Genomic DNA, 20783 nt, shown 5'->3' with positions numbered 1-20783 from the left:
AGTAGAACGTCTGTCACATTATAACAATTTACACTGCAATCGGTAAGAAAAACACCCACAGGTATGTTTCTCATAAAACAGTATTGTACATCAACCACATTTATAAAAAGGAACCAAGTTCACAAAAATGCAAACCTTAACTTCTGACAAGAAACACCCCGACAATTCAAAACCTGAGAGTTCATGTGGTACCACTAAAACACAGAAAACAGTATATACATTTGATAAAACGCTATATTCTTGAGACGGAGGTACACAGAAAATACAGTGGTGACATGAATTGCATTAGACCCACAGAACGCCGCCTCTCTTCAGTCTTACTGAACCAAACTAGAAACCAGCAAACACAAAAGTAAAACATGATCTTAAAACCTTCAATCTTCATTCGACTAAGGAAGGACAAAACAGGGACAGGAAATGAGGAGTGCATCATATAGGGAATATATGCCAAAACTGTGAATAACAGATCTTTTATAGCTTATAGTGTGTTTCGTATGATTTCACAATGCTCCTGAAATGTTCCTCAACATCTACAGGCGTAATCAGGAAACCTTAAAAGTACGCCGGAATCCCTGCTAACATCTTAGTAAAAGAATGCAACATTTACTCTGACAGTAGAAACTCAATTTCATGCTTCCACTTTTTTTGTCCATAAAAACTGATCAACGAAAGTCATGCCATTAATTCAGGACAGTTAGAGAAGTAATCTGCATTATTAACTGCATACACAAACATGATCAAGCAAGATATGGAGACAATCTTGTTAAAGGTACAAACCGATTGGCTCAAAACAGTTAAGTTCCCACCAGTTTTAATTTCATGAATCAGGATCGGATGGCTTATCATTGTCATGACCTTGACACGATTACAAAGCTGAACAAAAATGGAGGTATGACTACAAACAAACATGAGCGGGCAGCATTCTCACCATTCGCTCTACAAGTGTCAATCTGAGTGTTCAAATACAGACAATAACAATTTAATGAGACAGTCATCCAAAAATAGAGATATGCTGGAGCCCCCACACAGTTTCATTATATGGACAAAACCACTTTTGTGAGAAGTCATACAGGTTTAGAACAACATGAGGGTGAGCAAATGACAGAATTTACATTTTTTTTTTGGTGAACTATCCCTTTAAGGTTAAAAAATATTAAGCTTTGTTGGACAACAGTACCACCATTTTAAACATCAATCATTTAAAAATGCAGACAGAATCATTTTTTTAAAGAAGCATCAAAAGAAGTTAGTTCCACTGAAAATTGGTGGAAAAATGGATTTTTACCCATCACAGATTCATTTTCACTCAAGTTTAAAGGCCATTTCTAAGTCAGTTCTATCATAAAATGACAAACAGCCTGTATCTGGCAGCATTTGGGTTTGTGTAGAGACAAAAACGAAATTAAACAATGAAATGAGTACAAGCTGGACATACTGTTGTGTATAGTGTATCATAAACAAGTGTGATTTTCAACAACCATTTAAAACAATGACTGCATCTGACTCTGAATCTAGAATCGTAGGTCTACTGGACATACTTTCCCGAATTTTTTTTTTTTGGAAAAATAGCCAATTTACAGAATTAATACAAAGCTGAAGGATAAAAAAAACAAGACACCACAAATATTTACCAAACATTACTTCAGTGACTATTCATATATTAGAAACATACATTTTGATGCAAATATTGGGGTTCGTATGTCCATACATGACGTGTCAAGTAAATACAGACTGGGAAGCAGGTTACAACAGTATAAAAATAAATCCAGATATCGTCTGACGCGTTCAAGCAACGACTGCTAATAACTATGGTTTTAAAAGGCTAATAATAAATACCATACTCGATAAAAAAAGACATATATTGTTAGCAAGACTTAAATCCATACATAAAACAAAAAACATTTTCCTTTTTGCATTCAGTTACACTTTTTAAAGAGGACGACGGGTCCCTCTCATTCAGTAATACATACCCTTAACTCCATTATGCTTTTCTGTTAGCGCTGATATAAAACTGAGCAACATCAAAAATAGTATGTACAATTTTTTTTCAATAAATAACATTTTTGCTTTTTTTTTTTGCAATATTTTGTTCTATTATAACATTATTGCCACAGATGGGTGTTGTGAACACACTCGCTCGCACAAAACGCAAGACAACATGAGGGCAAAGATTCACCGGGTACATTTTTTGCCTTACATTACTCTGCTGTCAAACTCAATATCACAAAGTTAGATGCACGAAGGATTCCCAAGACGGCTGATTTGATCAGCGTGTGTGGACGGATGAGTGGAAAGGAGTTCATTTGGGCAGAGGCGGCAGAGGTGGAGGTGGTTCTGAGGGTAAAGGTGGTGCCTGGCCTCCTCCGCGAGCGTTACTGCTAAATCGGTACTCTCCGTACTGAGAGCGATAGTCAAACATCTGAGGTTGCGCCGGCTGCACCCCCTGCGCGCTGAGCAGCGAGTTCAACATGTCAAAAGTGTCCTGGTACTCGTTGGACTGGCTGCCCGAATTGTGGCCGTTCGTGTCGGCTTTGTCCGACTTGGAGTGCGAATAGTTTCCCTGATGGTGCGAGAGGCTCAGCGAGGGAAGGATGTCGGACCCCTGACCCATCGCGTGGGAGGGCACTCCGGAAAGCGTCGGCAACTGAAACGAGTTTCTGGACGATTTGCTGACTTTCGAGGGATGGGTGCCGGATGGATCCGGCAAGTGGGTTCTTTTTCGGGACGAGGATGACGAAGAACTCGTTCGCACCGAATCACCTGAGACCTTTTTGCTACTTCCTGACGCGCTGGCAGAACTCGAGTGTTTTTGTGCTGAGGATGAGGAAGACGATGTTGATAAAGAGCCGGTGGCGGAAGAGTGGTGGTGGTGATGGTGATGATGATGGTGGTGGTGGTGGTTGGAGCGCTCTCGGTGCTTCTCGCGGCTTTTCCCGTCTTCTCCGGATCGCCTTTCTGGAACCCGAATTCGCACTTTAATGTCCTGCTCGGATCCTCGACTGCTGCTGCTGCTGCTGTGCCCCCCGCTGCTGGATTGGCCTGGCACCGGGAAGCGCATTTTTATGGAACTGCGTTCCGATCGTTCGTCCAACGGGATCTTTAGGACGATGGGCGAGGGGTTGTTTACGTCTGAGGAAGTAGAGCTGGACTGCTGGTGGTGATGGTGCTTCTCCTTCCTCTGCTGGTTCATTAGGGCCTGGGCGGCAGTGGCGTATCCCTGTTTCACACTTGCCTCCATGTTCTCCAGCTTTCGTTTCTGCGCCGCCAGCTCGTCGGCGTGCTTCACCCGATACTCGCTCAGAGACAACTTAGCAGGTACGTGAAGCTCGTTGGCGGTAGGCTGCTCTTTGGCAGGACCCTGCCAGTGTTGGGATGAGGGAGCAGCGCTGGGGTCGTCGGCTGAGGAGTCTAAGGAGGAACCGGAGGGTGGGGCGGAGAGACTCATCAGCCCGGCCAATGTGCTGTCGGACGCCGCCATGGAGATCATGTTCATAATGGCTTCTGACTGATCACCATCTTGTACTTTTGATTTCTTTGCCGTTTGACCTGCAGCCTAAAGCACATCAAGGAAGAAAAAAAATTATTAGGAACGTTTTTTTCGAAGGAAGATATTGCTACTTTTATTCAGCAGGAATACATTGAAGTAGATAGAAATGACAGTAAAGATATTTATAATGTTACAAAAGATTTATATTTCAAAGAAATGCTGCTTTTTTAATTTCTACTGATCGAGACTTTTTTTAAGACCTGCACAGATAAAATGATTGCGGTAGGGCAATGTCTATGGTAACAGATTAAACTGTAAAATGATCGTATAAAGCATGATTTAGATACAGGTTTTCACAAAAACAAAAAGTTTTATAAAATGATAAACGTTTCAGCCTTTAATTTTTAAGAATATGGATCAGTCAAAAGTATCAATTAGTATATTATTACAGTTATTATCAATCTATTATTCTATTTAATAACAAATATATTTTACTGTCTTAATTGTTTAGCAGTGTAAAAACATGGGTGAATTGTCACAGTGGTCTGAACAAAAACAGCAGACAGGTTTATTGAAAATGCTAATTCATTTTCTTCCAGCAGATGACAATTTTGGAATGGCAGAAATTAAGCTTTTTTCCAGTAACCACAGTGCATGAAGCACCTCAACACTTGATTTTGATACGTGCAGCAGTCATGCTTATTTAATGAAATCATGGCCTTTTGGACTTTAATCATTACATTAAACTATTGCAATTTTTGTCTTTCTGTGCTCAAATTTGAGACCTCTTAAAAAATCATAATTACGACTTTCTTGTACCATTTAAGACTTTTTCCCCATTTTCACAGACAAGGCTTAAGGCTAGTCCCGGACTAAAGGGACTAGGTCCGGACTAGGTCAATTAGGACATCTACGTAATTTTTATAAATGTGCCTTAGAAAAAAACATTACTGATGTGCATCTTGAGATAAGGCAGTGATATATTTTAAGATCAGTCAATGCAAGTTTCTTTTAGTTGAAACAGCTCAGACTTACATTTTAGTCTGGGACTAGGCTTAAGCAATGTCTGTGAAACCGGGGGTAGTCTTCCTAGGTGGGCCCATTGTATTTGTTGTTGTCTAGATATAACAATGAAGGCAAACTGACTTACTTTCCAGTTTCTGATGCGTTTTAAGCGGCTAGGCGTCTTCTCCAAGATCTGCAGGAACTCATGTGTGAGCTCTGTGAAATCATTATGAAAATCTTTAGGACTTGAGTAAAACAGATTACTTAAAAATCATTTAAAAATCTTTACAGTTTCTTTTCCTGGCTAAAACCCTAAAATGTATTCAAAGGCTACACTGCAGTCCTACTAATGGTTGCTTTTTTAAAAATGACAGTAAAACGGTCTTTAAATGTAAACTGAACTACAAAAAAAACCCCAATGCTTTTAAACAATGAATCAAACATTAAAACAGCCATCACATCCTATTCCAAATATCTAGTATTAAACTTCCGCTCTATTAGATAGACAATTGCCATTTTTTAAAAGAAAATCACTTGCAAAGACATACCATCCAACAGTTCAAGGGTCACTGTGGGGTCAACATACTCCCACCAGTGTTTGCCGTCTGTGGAAACTGGAATTTCCCAGTTGGACCATTTACAGGCCAGATGAATACAAACACAAGCTACGATGGGTGGGCTATACTGCAGGCAGAATGTAGTCAAGTGGAGACTGCAGCAAAAAAAAAAAAAAAAAGCACAAATGAACACCAAAACACAAGACAAATTTGTGACAAACCATTTAACACTATTGCTACACTAGTAATAAATCCACTACTATTCTATAGTTTGCAGTCAGCACGATTTCTGTAATTATTACTTTTATCCAGCATAGATGCATTTAATGTATTAAGATTCAAATTCAAAATTACTATTCAGTATACAAACATGTATTTCAAAAAGTAGTAGGCAACACTGTCAACCTCAGTCTGTTGTATATATGTATGTAAGTGCCAGCCATTTACATTTTAAAAATGTTAATTTTAGCATTTTTAATCTAATTTGTAGTAAAAATGTAAAACTGTATACAATTCTGGTAGTTTGCACATCTGAACATTGATTTGAAAATCAACATACCTGTTTGTTGCCATGAAATATGAGGTTTGAGCCAAGTCCTTGCTCGCTGGAACAACAAAGGAAAGCTCATAATCAGACGTGATCTGTGAGCTTCTTGGGCTAGTAGTACCCATTACTGAGCAATATGAAGCACAGTTTACTGTGAGCAGCTTGTTCTCACCTCGCACAAGCTGAGTACACTTGACAACATGTGTGTGGGGATGATCAATGGTGATCTCAAAAGCTAGAAGGAAGAGAGCAGATAAGAGAGAGACTTTTAGTTTTTTGTTTGAACTACAATGAAACTTCAGTAGTGAAGCCCCAACACAATTTACACAATGAGTGAGTGAATCACAAACATGGGTCTTCCTGAACTTGACTGGTGAAATATCTTTGAGCTCCATGCAAGTGGCCTGTAGGGCGATTTGGTTATAGTCAAAATCTTCAAAACAAATTACCATTATTGGCACGGGAAGAGAATTTTCCAAAGAGCTGATACCAATACCATCTCCTGATATAATACGCTGTAAAAATATTATGCTATTGCAAACAATCCTACAAAAAACTTAAAATATTCCTAAAAACAATTTTATCACAATGAGAAAGATTTGCAGGCTAAATGCCACTGAAGTTCAAACAGGGTTTCTGCAAGTCTTATACAGGCAAATTTAAAACTTCTCAAGACCATTTTAAGACAAAGTAAAGAAATTTTAAGAAAAAAAAAAATGTAAAGGAACACAAACACATTGTTATGGCCTATAACAATGCTTCAGAGTTGTAAAACAAAAACTATAGATGTCCATTTAACTTATTTTACAAAAAACAAAATGTTTGGATGGCTCTGCTTACGACCAGAAGAATATGGAAATAACTTTTACTGTATCTTCTGAAGATATAATTTTTTTGCAGGTTATCCAACATTTAATGTCATTACTAATGACTCTAAGACTTCTGATTTAATTTAAGACCTTTTAGGCCTTAATTTGTGGAAGGGTGAATCATGACTTTTTAAGACATGCAGAAACACTGTAAAACAAAGACATAAAGTCAGCTTAAAATACATTAAAAAAAGACTAAAGCGGATTGAGGTTGGTTCTTGGTACTGATACTGCAAAAAAATATTTGCATGTTACAATGACGTTTTGACATTTTTAGTGGAATCAAGATTAACACAAAATTGATAGAATCTCGAAACCACACACAAGAAGGGCGCATTGCCAGATTGACATGGAAATAAAAATAACAAAGGTGACAGTAGTAATGGCTCTTAATGAGGAGCTTGTAATAGATCGGTTGACTCCTGGGAGTTAGCAGTGAATGAGAGTATATGTGGTTATTTGGTGCATCTCTCTAGTAAGGTGATTCACTGACCCATTCTTGCCCCTCCAAACTTACCCAGGGTCTGGAGTATAATGCTCTCAAGAATGACCAGGTCTTGGGCTTGTTGCAGGTATGTCTGAGATTGAGAGGACAAGCAGGTTACTCACATGGTCTCTTGGTCACGGGCTACATGCTCACTCGCTCTCATCAAATTATTATGACCCTCTTTTTGCACCAAGCCAATCACCTTATCATACAAGCTATGACCTTCCAATTCATCAATACGATAGTTAGATAAAGACTGAAGACAGTTTACACATATCCAACCTGAGAGGGAAAAAATGAGATCAATTCAACAGAAAATATAGAAATATGTGGGTTACACAACCTGTTCAAAAGAAAAGCAATGTTATGGTTGATGCTGTGGTTCTGCTGCTTGAGAATAAATTTGATATTTTTTGATTAGTCGATACAAATATTGTTCTGATATCAGGTAAGAATTTGTGCCAGGCTAAAAAAATTAAACAAAAATACATTTTTGTTTCTAAAAAAAAAAACATCACAAAAAAAACGAAAATCCCCTATTTATTGAGGACATTGGAAAGTACACTAATTCTTAAAGGGATAGTTCAGCCACAAATGAAAATTGTCATTAATTTTACACTCATGCCGTTTCAAACCCAGAAGACATTTGTTCAGCTTCGGAACACACAATAAGATATTTTTTATGAAATCCGAGGGCTTTCTGACCTTGCATAGAGATCCGATATATCCGATACATGATATCCTCGCAAAAATTGAGCAGTGTTTGCATTAGAGCTGCTTGATTAATCTCCATTCAAACACCCACACGATCATATTCCTGAATGACAACAATTCACAATGCGCTGTTCATGCTCTACTGACGCTTACGATGTGAAACAGGTGTTAAAGACATTCATATCTGCATTCATGCTGCTGTTGATCCAGAAAGAGCAACACAAACAGATAAAAGTTTATAGTTTGGGTATAAAGACTTATTGTCTACAGTAGCAATTAAAACGAAAGTATCTTAACTAGAGGTCAACCCATTTAAGGCAATTTATAACCCTTTTTAAGAGCTGCACAAGTCAAATGAACAGTATGAGTGGGGTTGGACAATGTATGGTAGCATATTAAGCAATAAACTGACATGATTTATAATTCAGATACAGGTTTTCACAAAAACAAAAAATCTTATACAATGGCATTTCAGCCTTTATACCATTAAAAGGGATAAATTAAGTATATAATTTATTATATTTATTTAAAACATAAATATTACTGCCTTAATTGTTTAGATTTTTAGAAGGCACATTAACAACTCTATGTGTTTGCTGTATAAAAACATGGGTCGATATTTGCAATACTTTGACCATAAACCATTTGACCATTCCCTAGTAATGACTGTTCACAAAGCAGCATTAACGCTGTTTTATCAGGCATGAAATGAAAATGGCAAAGACATGTTTCTGAAATGAAGACATCCGTGCCGCATTTTGATTTGAAACGCGCAGTGCGCATATTTATTCAATGACATCATTGCCTTTTAAAGTTTTATCCAGCCCTATAGCGATTCTTCCATACCCAACTGTAAGACCTCTTAACATTATAATTAAGACTTTTCTTATACTATTTAACATATTTAAAACTTTTTATGGCCTTAAATTTGATACAACTAAATTGAGGAGTTTTTAAAACATTTTGCTAGCGATTTTGTGACCCCTGCATCTTTAAATATCTACACCTGGGTTTCTCAACTCTGGCCCTCAAGTAGAGCTGCACGATTCTGAATAAAATGAGAATCATGATTTTTTTGAGTGCACCTCAAAAATCTCTTTCATAACAGGAGTTCTGACCTTTTTCACAAACAGACTTTCTTGTTGCCTTTTTCCCTATTACACATTAGAAATAATAATAAATGATTTCAGATGAAAACTTAAAATTTCAAAATTCATTCTTTGAAATTTAATGCATCTTAATTTGCGCGCATTGGGGAGTCGCTCTCTAAACGCAGGGTATTAAAATAGCTTTTGAATAGCGTGCGGGTTTTACTTTTGGTTTCGTTTTAACGACCGCGCGAAACTCTTGGCGGCGCTGAGCGTGCATTCTACAATACAAGAGATTACTTGAACAAAACCATTTAAAAGTGGGTGAACACCAACGGGATTTTAAAAAGCGTGTCCCCATTGGAAATTACGCCCGTGTGAGTGGAACTCTGCCGCTGAGTTATCATTTAATGTGAATGAATGCCGCGTTGTACAGGATATTGAGACAGAGGCGCCATGAATTGCATCTGACAGAATGTGCGCTGAAGATGAAGTTTAAATGGTTATGTAATGCTGGAGAGAACGGCCGGCGAACCTGTCACTGCATCAGCTCACAGCAGTCTGTGCAGTAATTAGGCTAGCAAAGGTTTAATAAAATATCAATATATCAATATCAAAGTAAAATATAAATAAAACATAATTGGCTGAATCGTATAAATGCTGGATTAAGATCGTGAGGGGGGGTCGAATCGAGATCGCAATCTTTTAACGATTAATTGTGCAGCTCTACCCTCAAGGTCCACTTTCCTGCAGAGTTTAGCTTCAACCCTAATCAAACACAGCTGAACAAGCTAACCAAGGTCTTCAGGATCACTAGAAAGTTACAGGCAGATGAGTTTGATCAAGGTTGGAGCTAAACTCTGCAGGAAAGTGGACCTCGAGGGCCAGAGTTGAAAACCCCTGATCTACACAAAGGCTACATTATTGAAATTACAAACACATGGATATTGTGTACTTTCACAATTCAACTGGTACTATTCTAGAACATTCATGATTATCTAATCAAAATATGTTAGTCACACACCGGGCAAAAGTGCAGCTCTGCCTCTAGAAGAACTCGCAGCTATCTGCTATCACACACCCCGGACGCGTCGAGTTCAATACAAGCGGTGGCCTACAAGAGTTTATTTGATCACCAATTGGGCAAAAGAATACTGCTGTCTTTTTTCACTAATGCAGCATCTAGTCAACAAATTAATCACTTAGTAATGATATGAAAACATGCACCACAGTATACTGTGTACACACCGCTTCGTTATCGATGTTTTAAATCCACCTTTTTGCCGATAACCGATAGTTCCATTAATCGGCAAAACCAATACATCGGTCGACCTCTAATTTTAATATCTGGCCACAGCTCTGCACATTTTCGCTCCAACCCTAATCATACACACCTGATCCAGCTAATCAAGGTCTTCAGGATTACTAGAAACTCCAAGCAGGTGCGAGCTGGAGCTGGTTGGAGCTCAACTCTGCAGAGCTGCGGCCCTCCAGGAACTGAGTTTGAGACCTCTGATATAAAGCAAGCAGTATCAAAGGTTTTACCACAAACTCTTTATACTGAGATTGCGAGACCGCTTTTCACCTCAAGGAGTATCGTCACGCTTAATATCGCAAGATCTTTTGCGCTCCAGAATTGGCTCTGTATTAGGGATGCTCATATTGACCGTTTAACCGTTAACCGACAGTAAGAATTTTAACAGATTATTACTATCAGTTTAACGGTTTAATTTCTTTTTTCTAATTTTATTTTTTTACGTTTGCTGCATGGTGAAAAAAAAAATAATAATACTCACGGGCGCGTGTCGAGTGCGGCAGTTCAGACATATTTTACTGAGTAAGCACCTGCTTTACCTTCTCTTAGTTTGTGGGACTGATGTAGTGGCCTATATGCAACACGATGGCAATGGCGATATTGGGTTACCAGAGAATGAATCCGTGAATAAACGTCTTCAAATTCTGAATTAATAGTCTAAAAATATAGTCTAAAAGTGCGCGCTCCCCTTACAATTACTGGAAGGCTGTCACTCATACATTGCTGTAGTTCATGGCAACCTCACAAAGTTAATAAAAAGTAATAATATAACCTTTACACTGTACAATTAATCTCTTATTTACATCATGACTACATTTTCTTTGTTTTTATGAGAGAGTTCGCAGAGGTGTAGAAATCAGCAAAACTGAAACCTGCACTTTGAGTGGTGAGTGGATTGTAACATAGCCGCCTCTGATTGACCACAAATCAACAGATATGTCTGTGATTGGCTACACGTTTCTCTACATATGACCAGTGGATGAAGAGACCCGAATCGCAAATTGAAAGGATTTTTGTGATGGTGATTTTGTCGCGGATCTAACAGTTAACAGGCAGCGCTCCAGTCTATCTGTACAGCATGTCCACATGTTAAAAACTAGGCACACTGAGGTATAGGCTGGCCTGCTATATATTTTTTATGTCTGACGAGAAGAATAAGACCGGTAACGTTAACAGTTCTTCAAAGCGCATAGAAGGATTCAGTGTGTTTTAGTTTTGTCATCTTAATTAGGTAGTTATTTAATCTATACATATTTAGTGTAGGCCTGTTTATATTATTCTTTTTTTTATTTCATTCTGATTTTCTCTGTTCTCAGAAGCGCAGCTAATTTGAGTAACGTTATGTATGAATGCAGTTTTTGTTGTTGCTCTGTATGCTGCTGTTTACACGTTAAAATAAAACATTTGCTTGTATTTTTTATGTATCATCACAGATACTCGTGCATTCTATTTTTATTTTAAACGAATTTATTATTCTAATTTTATCAGTTAACGTTTAATGCTCGGATAACGAGCAGTGGTTGTCGGTCAGGGAAATTAACCGAAATGAGCAACCTTACTCTGTATTTATATTAGACAGGCTGCATTGTTAATTTTGCATGAAAAGATTGTTTTATCGACCTTCTCAAAAACAAGGCTGTTTTCAAAGATTTTCCAGGACTTAAATTTCACAGTCAAATTTAAGTACTTCAAGCACTTTAAGCACCTTGTATGAACCCTGTTTGTTGAATAAAGTCTTTTTTTGTTTTCTTTGCACACAAAATCTATTCTCACAGCTTTATAAAATTACGATAGAACCACTTTAGTAACATGGACTATTTTAATGATTTCCCCTCTCTGGGCCTTGAACGTGTCAGTTGTGTTGCCGGCTACGCAGGGTGGGAAAGCTCTCGGATTTTAACTAAAATATCTTAATTTGTGTCCTGAAGATGAACCAAGGTCTTAAGGGTTTGGCACGACATGAGGGTGAGTAAATGACAGAATTATTATTTTTTAGGTGAACTATCCCTTTAAGAAATAGTTCACTCAAAAAAAACAAATTTAAACAAAGCAAGTACGTGGAACCAATGACTCTCGCAAATGGTTTGAAGGCCATCTCACATTGACACTAGCATTACTTACATCACTCCTAGTGTCTGGTGACGGGTCCTGAGGATTGAGACACGCATGGGTCACCTTAATAACATGTTCCAGCTTGCGAGGCTGTTCTTCTACTTTCGCGGCTAAAAAGAGAGCTGCAGGAGCAATCACCTGTGTAACACATGACAGCAAAGAGATTAGAGTCTTGTCAAATGCAGCCAGCGGTTTTTATAAAAACATGTGGAAGGGTAAAGCACATACATTTCGGTGGAAGCGAGTGAAGGACTGGATCATGTAGAACCGATGCATATAGACAATGGCAGTGTTAATTGTAAGTTGAGACCTAATGGTCCAAAGTTAAGGATTGTAACACATTAAAAGCATTTAAGATAACAGCACAACCGCTCATCTCAACAAACTCAGCATTTCATAATCATCATAACTACTATTAATATTTAGAAGAGCATTAATAAACTGAGCTCGTCAACCACAGACATATATTTTCATTAAATTCTTGTATTTCAGTTCATTAGAGGTACTACCATTTCATTTTAGACACATTAGAGGCATTATTCAAATGTAAAAGTCAAAGTACTCAATCCTGCCAAAGGAAAAACAATTTATCTACTTTCTTTTAATCTAAGGAACACCAATAAACTCAAATAAAAGTGAATAACTCATATTATTCTGTTACTGTCACTGTATATTCTATTTCTGTTTCAGAACTTCTGTCCAACAGGGCAAATCAAGATATGTTTAATAAATGCGAACAGATATATGTTTGGAATGGCATAGATATACATATAAATCTAATACTAGAGTGTAAACAAATGGTACAATGAAAAATATAGTGGAAAATGGAGAGTGGGAATGGCAGTGACACCGGCTGCGCTATTGTTCAGTAGGAGAGACACCTCCAGCTAGGCCCTGCGGCCTAAACTAAACCAAAAAACACCAAACTGGGACATAAATCTTTTATTCCGTTCGCCTTAATCCCATAGTTTCACAGTACGAAAGGCGTGTTTACTGGTAGAGCCGTTTCAGGTGATTATAATGCTGAAACTCAACACCACACAAGCTGCCCAAACCGGCGTCAGTCTCCTCTGAGCAGCTGCCGAGAACGACGCCTCACAAACTGAAAAAGATACACGTTGAGCCGCTGTCCCATGTCCTGCAGCAGGTTAGCAGCTTGCTGTCGGTACGAAAGCTCTTTGTCGGGATCAAGTCCCGCTCGGCGAGATGGACTGTTTTCGATTTGTTCGCGCGTGAAGTACCATTTATTGTTATTTAGCGAAAGCGAAGGGAACGAAGCCGCCATTACTGAGAAGGACAATGTTTTAAAATCTCACTGCGTCACAGGAAGCGCGTCATCGCCGGCTGGTATGCGACTGCGGTGTGGTTTCACTTTAACCCCTTCAGAACTGAATCGTGTTCCACGGACACTCCATTATCTTGATTTCTGCTCCAAACGCGTCCATAAATTATAATTATATTACTTTTTGGTATTTTTAGTTGAATTTTTTTGTAATGCCCATTACCACATTAGAGACACCCTGATATAAGGATCAAACTAAATTATACATAATACATAAAATATACAGTAAATAAAAACCATCATTACTCCAGCCTTCAGTGTCACATGATCCTTTAGAAATCATTCTAATATGCTGATTTGCTTTCAAGCAACATTTTTATTATTATTATCAATATTTAAAACAGTTGAGTATATATTTTTTACAATTATTTGATGAACAGAAGGATCAGCATTTATCTGAAATAAAAAGCTTTTGTAACATTATACACTATACCATTCAAAAGCATGGAGTAGGTATAATTTTTTGAGAAAGAAATGATAGAAATGAATACGTTTATATTGCAAGGATGCTTTAAATTGATGAAGAATGATGTTAAAGACATTTATAATGTTACAAAAGATTTCGGTTTCAGATAAATGCTGTTCATCTGAACTTTCTATTAATCAAAAAACCTGAAAAACTCTACTCAGCTGTTTTCAACATCACAATAATATATATATTTTTTTTAGCAAATCAGAATATTAGAATAATTCAGCTTTGAAATCACAGGAATCAATTATTTTTTAAATATATAAAATATAATAGTAAAAATATTTCAAAATAGTGTTGTTTTACTGTACTTTGGACCACATAAATGCAGGCTTGGTGAGCAGAAGAGACTTCTTTAAAAACAAAGATTGTACTGATCAAAAACTTTTGACTGGTAGTGTACTTAACTTTTTTATTTTATAAAATGGCATTCAAATTACAATCAACTTATTCAACATTATAACGGGCATGGGCACAAAATAACAAGGCTAAATAAAATAAAATAAATCATAGGAGATATCATCAGTCTCAAAATAATTATAACTTTCCACACACACACACACACACACACACACACACACACACACACACAGAGAGAGAGAGAGAGAGAGAGAGAGAGAACTCATATCAATGAGCACAAAATAGAAAAATTATAATAAATTATATTATTAATTATATTTACAATGAAACATTTTATCAACTAAATCCAAGAATATTCCAGCTTCTTTTTTTTTTGATAGGGCATTTAGATTTGAAATATATTGCGTCAGCTATATGTAAGTTTTCTTTGACGTTCAATCGTAACTTTTGCTGTAACATTTTAAATATGATTATCATTAATTCTTGCAGTTTGTAAGTAGGTTGAGTATCGCCATGTCGTCCAGCCTTCTCCAAAATAAAGGTTTCCATGAGACTTTTATTTTGAAATTTTCATTGCTACACATCGTCTTTCATTTATTTGTCGCACTTTTGTTCCTTTCAACCCGATGCGGGAATTTAAAACATTCTATTTTTATTTCAAACCCAGTGCTAAAATTTAGCACAAGTAATAATAACTAATACGAAACGTCCCATGTTACTGTATGTGAACAAACTGCACTTCAGCATCAACTAACGTTACATTTTTTAGAGACGTACTGGCGCCATCCAGTGGTAAACTACAAGCCGACAACGACAGGAGGATGTGTCGAGGGAAAAAGACAGTGACGAATGCGGAAGTGTTTATGTTGTATGTGGTTTAGTCGCTAATACAGTGGCGTGTACTGAACTAAAATGACTAAAGCTAAAAATATCAGCGCTATTCCAATCGATGGATTCAGCAATGTACGCATCACGTCCATATGGAGCTTTCTACAGTCTGTAAGTGTACAGCAACATTACATTCTCTTTGTCATGGTTCACATAAAGCTAACTCAGTTTAGTAGTTTTTTCCCCCAGTACAACCGAAGCCACGTAGATTAAATAAAGAAAACGTATTTTTGTACCTAGGAAGACCTAGTAATAACCATGTGATCTTGTTTCCAGGTTGACTGGTCTGAACCCTGGCTGATGGGTCTGCTGATCTTTCATGTCTTGTGTTTTGCTTTCACCATCCTATCCTGTAAATACTACCGCCTTCAGATCTGTCATTTTCTCTTGATGGGTGAGTTTTTGCAATAAACATGTTATCAGGGTACATTTCTTAAATTATATTGGAAAACACAGCACTAACTTCTTGTAAAGATTACAAAATGGGTTGTGAGTTGTGAAGCACCCCAAATATAATTGATATTTTTACAATTATTTTAAATATGTTAGTTATATATTTAACAGCTAACTTTTTTTTTGTCAGTCGCTATGGTTTACAGTGCAGAATACCTGAATGAGCTGGCAGCGATGAATTGGAGGTGATTATACCCACCATAACCCTCTGACATGATGTTATGTCTTTTATTGTTATACTGAACACATCTGAATTTTGTTTTTAGGTCTTTTTCAAAGTTCCAATACTTTGATTCAAAAGGAATGTTCATATCACTAGTATACTCAGTCCCGCTCTTGCTCAACACTATTATTATCGTGGTAAGTTTTCCTTTTAGCATATTCTTCTTTATATATATAATACCACTCAGGGCTCTACACTTACTTTTCTGTCTTTTCTGTTTTCCAACTTTAAAAATGTAGGAGCACAGTCAAAATTTCAAGAGCACATAAAAAAATCTGATTAAAAAAAAGTAGCCTTTATGAGGTGATATTTGACTCCTTAAAGTGATTAACAGGGGGATTTTGTTTTTACCTTTGTAATGGCATTTTTCTAACTTTATTATGTAATGTTTTATGTCACTTTTTTTAATTAACAGAATAAGAACAAGTTACCAATCAAATGAAATCAGTATTAACAAAATTAATTTGTACTACAGAGGTGGCACAGAAGAACACAAAAGTGGCTATTCATGTTTAATGAGGCTCAGAGGTGGCATGAGTGCAGTCAAATTCATAAATTCATGTTGAGATGAATGTTTTAAATATACAATTTTGAATACAGAAATATTAAATGATTTAAATAACTGAAAAGATACTTTAAAATGAAACTAAATCTGCCAGCAGGTGGCGTATAGACACTGATTTAATTACTGAATCATCATCATTTGATTCGTTCGAACGGCTGATTCATTCAGGAGTAAAGCAAGTGACTGTCTTTATGACTGAAAAATTAAATAATTTCACTAGATTCGTTTAAAAACGCACATTCATTCATAAACGAAACACTACTGTGTTTGAATGGGGATGCGCAGCGGCTCACTTGTTTCAGACTATTTTTGATGATGAAATAGAGCAAAATCAGGCAATGCTGTTATAGTCAGACAATGTAAGTCACTTAATAATAACTTCTTGTTTATTTAACTGTTGTATCAAATTAATATCTCATTTACAAACTCCCCTGGAAAAATTAAAAATCACTTTCAATCTCATAAAGTTCCATTTATATCAATGGTGCTCCTCCAAAATATTTTTTCATAGTTGCACGCAGTTTTGCTGTTGATTTGAACATAATCTCTGTTTTTTAGGCTGTGTGGGTATGGAGGACCTTCTCAACCATGACAGAATTGAAGATAATGCAGTTAAAGAGAAAAGCTGCCAGAGAGAACAAGAAAGCGCAGTAGAAGATATGAACAGGATGTGATCCATTTCATAATGTCCAGTGGTGGAGGGCAGATATAGCGGAAGGAAACAACTGTTTAGTATGTGGTGATCATGGGAAAATATGTGGTGTGAAGGTTCTTAAGTGTTATTTCAGATTGCTGATGGACGACTTGCTATCAGACTGCTATCCAATTTTATCGAACCTATTGACAAAGCCATCAACTGTATTATGCAACAGCTTTGTGTACATATTGACCATTCCAGAGCTCAATATTGCTTTTTTGTCTTGTTGACATGAATTGATACTATCCTGTTTTTGAGTGTTGAACATGTAAATTGTTTATTTATGTCAATAAACAGAATGTTTTTTTTTTTTTTTTAATAAATATTGTGGTTTTCTTTTGTTACCACTACGACAAAGACTGAGATACACAGGGGTTTTTATTTTGATGAGTTGCATGTAAAAAGATAAACATTACAGGAGTAGTTCACCTGAACATGAATATTTGCTGAAAATGTACTCACCCTCAGGTCATCCAAAATGTAAATGAGTTTGTTTCTTCATCAGACAATGTTTTAGAGAAATTTACACTACCAGTCAAAAGATTTTTAATTTTAATTAAACTCTTCTGTTCACCAAGCCTGCATTTATTTGATCCAAAATACAGCAAAAACAGTAATATTGTAAAATATTTCACTATATTTTTAATTAATTATTTTATTTAGCAGGGATGCTTTAAATTCATCAAAATAAATGCTGTTCTTCTGAGCTTTCTAGTCATCAAAGAAACCTAAAGAAATTCTACGCAGCTGTTTTCAACATAATAATAATAATAATATTAAGAATATTAAAATGATTTCTGAAGGATCATGTGACTGGAGTAATGATGCTAAAATTCAGCTTTGAAATCACAGAAATATATTTACAAATTTTTAGTACATTTTAAATTGTACAAATATTTCAATATTTTACTCTTTTTGCTGTACTTTGGATCAAATAAATGCAGGCTCGGTAAGCAGAAAAGACTTCTTTAAAAAACATTACAAACCTTACTGTTCAAAAACTTTGACTGGTACTGTAGCATTACATCACTTGCTCACCAATGTATTCCCTGCAGTGAATGGGTGCCGTCAGAATGAGAATCCAAACAGCTGATAAACCCATCACAATTATCTTGTATGTCTTGTGAAGTGAAATGCTGCATGTTTGCTAAAAAAAACATCATTAAAGCTTTTTAACTTTAAACCATCTGCTTCTGGCCAAAATAGTCAATAATCCATAAAATCCATTTCTTTCAGTTAGAGGACAATCAGCTGTCTTGAGATTGAACGTTCATATGTTTTCAAGTGAGTTAGCTGTGGTGAAACCAGGCTTTGGGCCCAGGATTTCTCTTCTAAGTGAGAAATCTTCTCTTGTCCTCTAACATCAAAATCCACCGATATATTTGTATTGAACTGCTTTGGACTGTTTCGACTTATAAACAGTGCTTAATCTGTTCAAATTTCTCTTCTGATTTAGACTTGATTTTTTTTACTAGAGAAAGCAATTTTTGGATTGATTTCAGAACCAAGTTAAAAAATGGATTTGTTTCTTACAAACACACAACTTTTCACTTCACAAGATGCTAACTGATGGACTGGAGTTGAGTGGATTACTTGTAGACTGTGTTTTTATCAGCTGTTTGGACTCTCATTTTGACGGCACCCATTTACAGCAGAGGATCCATCGGTGAGCAAGTGATGTAATGCTACATTTCTCCCAAGTCTTGTATGATGAAGAAACAAAAACTCATCTACTCTACCAGTCAAAAGTTTTTGATTTTTTAATGTTTTTTTTTTATTTTTTATATATATATACATTTCTTCTGCTCACCCAGCCTGCATTCATTTGATCCAAAGTACAGCAAAACTTTACAATTTTGAAATATTTTTACTATTTAAAATAACTGTTTCCTACTTGAATGAATTTTAAAATGTATTTATTCCTGTGATCAAAGCTACATTTTCAGCATCATTAATCAACAATGTTAAACAACAATAAAATCTTACTGGTCAAAAACTTTTGACTGATAGTGTACATCTTGGTTGGCCTGTGGGGGATTACATTTTCAGTAAATATATTCATTTAATATGCTTTAATATTTTAATGTTTTTAAAATAGTTACATTTCACACAAATTGTTATGCAGGTAATTTAATCTGCAATGAAAACGTAAAAATTAGTATAAAGGAAAAACAATTTTTAATATCTTCCTTTAACCAGTAGAGGGGGCAGTACACCAATTCCCCAGGGTTTAGTGGAGTGCTGTCCATAAATGTTGCAGTGCACCCTATATGGTCAGAGTCACATGCATGCATGCATGCATAATTATAAGCAGCTTTGAAGAGTTCAGGATTATACAATCCATTGAGGCGATGCTCAAAATGCAAAGCTAATCATTATGAAAATCATCTGGCCTCAAGATGATGTTGAATTTTTGATGTGCAGTGATGGTGCGACTATCGGGGATCACGCTTCACTTACGCAGTCTTGAGATCTCAACCTAAAACTGACAGTGGCCAAACTTCAAAGTGACTACCATCCTCCGGAGTCCGTAAAATGAAGTCATATTATACAGGGTTATTGACTTTTCAATCTTCATTATTCACTCCCTCTTTCCCTCTCTACGGGAAAGCGAAAGGAGCCGAAATCCAGCTGTGGATTCCAAAATGTATTCTGTTTCACATAGGTGTGATGTGTGATGTTACATGATATTCTTTTCTGGAAAGCTGTAATGCTAACAATCCCCCTCAAGGGTCTTGAGATTGAACGTTCATATGTTTTCAAGTGAGTTAGCTGTGGTGAAACCAGGCTTTCTCTTCTAAGTGAGATTTCATTTGGTTTCCATGCCAATTCTATGGCCAAACCACAAGAGGAGTTACACAGGAACCATCTGAAACAGGTGGTCTGTGCTTTTCTGGAAAGCTTTCCGCTTTCTGGGGATTGCTGAGATGTAAAATTCCTATTTTTCTGTACACTTAACAGGAAGATAAATGAGTTTTATGAGGTTAAAGGATTTGTGGTTTTCTGCTTTGTCTAGAATATCCTTTCATTGAACTACCTTCATTATGCAAAAAGGCCAAAAGTATTAAATCAACTAGGTATTAGTCTTTAAACATCATTGGAGAACTATGTTTACCAGAAAATGAGAGAAAATGTTGGAAAATCTGACAAAACAAATGTATAACGTTTAGGTGTAATGTAAAATTACGTTCCTTATTGTAAGCATCATTAAAACATGTTGATGATACCAAATCTTCTTTCTCAGCAGCTGTAAATCTCTCGGTTTTAAAGGGTCTCACATGCGGCATCTGTAAATTATCCAACTACAATCCTTTAGTGCTTCCATCGCCAAGCAAGCAAGTTAAAACTACAAGCAGGAACCAGGGGCTAGTTCAGAGCCAGTGTTATTGCCGGTTCAGAGTTGGTTCGACTGTCGAGCCTTCTAAGAACCAGTTTGCTTTTCCACAGGCTATAGAGCCACCACAGAGCCAGGTCTTACGTCACTGAATATGTCTCATCTTTCCCAGCAAAGCTTGTGTGGCAAGGCCAAAAACAAACACACCAGGCTTGCCACGCAGAACGGCCGGCGCACGACACCAAAGCACAGCGCGAACGATCAGAGAGCA

General features: G+C 36.7%; 2 protein-coding genes across 3 annotated transcripts; one reads left to right on the top strand and one right to left on the bottom strand.

Annotated features, from left to right (window-relative positions):
• Window positions 1-794: 794 nt before the first annotated feature.
• On the bottom strand, window positions 795-13473 carry ccnt1 (cyclin T1). 2 transcript variants are annotated; one of them, XM_073823239.1, is made up of 9 exons: window positions 13297-13473; window positions 12410-12491; window positions 12191-12319; window positions 6983-7043; window positions 5769-5831; window positions 5609-5654; window positions 5041-5204; window positions 4638-4708; window positions 795-3553 (listed from the first exon to the last, which is right to left on the bottom strand). In XM_073823239.1, exons 1-9 carry the CDS (start codon window positions 13464-13466, stop codon window positions 2300-2302), a joined length of 2040 nt encoding a protein of 679 aa, XP_073679340.1. In that variant the 5' UTR covers window positions 13467-13473; the 3' UTR covers window positions 795-2299. The 2 variants fall into 2 exon arrangements, with proteins under 2 accessions (XP_073679340.1, XP_073679339.1); XM_073823238.1 differs by having other exon boundaries at window positions 5609-5831.
• Window positions 13474-15195: 1722 nt separating this feature from the next.
• Window positions 15196-18251, top strand: tmem18 (transmembrane protein 18). The gene is made up of 5 exons (XM_073823758.1): window positions 15196-15351; window positions 15517-15634; window positions 15824-15878; window positions 15960-16053; window positions 17040-18251. The coding sequence occupies exons 1-5, from the start codon at window positions 15265-15267 to the stop codon at window positions 17133-17135; spliced, it is 450 nt and encodes a 149-aa protein (XP_073679859.1). The 5' UTR covers window positions 15196-15264; the 3' UTR covers window positions 17136-18251.
• Window positions 18252-20783: the final 2532 nt, after the last annotated feature.

Source organism: Garra rufa, chromosome 18, assembly GCF_049309525.1.
Source record: "Garra rufa chromosome 18, GarRuf1.0, whole genome shotgun sequence".
Taxonomy (NCBI): Eukaryota; Metazoa; Chordata; class Actinopteri; order Cypriniformes; family Cyprinidae; genus Garra; species Garra rufa.
The sequence above is the reverse complement of the archived record's forward strand: the minus strand, read 5'-3'. Positions and strand labels throughout refer to the sequence as shown.

Excerpts from the sequence above, each read along its gene's own strand:
- tmem18 (XM_073823758.1), top strand. The coding sequence starts at position 15,265 with ATGACTAAAGCTAAAAATATCAGCGCTATTCCAATCGATGGATTCAGC. Across the intron at positions 15,352-15,516 it reads TATGGAGCTTTCTACAGTCT|GTTGACTGGTCTGAACCCTG; the intron begins GTAAGTGTACAG and ends TCTTGTTTCCAG. Across the intron at positions 15,879-15,959 it reads CTGGCAGCGATGAATTGGAG|GTCTTTTTCAAAGTTCCAAT; the intron begins GTGATTATACCC and ends TTTTGTTTTTAG.
- ccnt1 (XM_073823238.1), bottom strand. The coding sequence starts at position 13,466 with ATGGCGGCTTCGTTCCCTTCGCTTTCGCTAAATAACAATAAATGGTAC. Across the intron at positions 12,492-13,296 it reads ATGGGACAGCGGCTCAACGT|GTCTCAACTTACAATTAACA; the intron begins GTATCTTTTTCA and ends TTGGACCATTAG. Across the intron at positions 3,554-4,637 it reads AACGCATCAGAAACTGGAAA|GCTGCAGGTCAAACGGCAAA; the intron begins GTAAGTCAGTTT and ends GATGTGCTTTAG.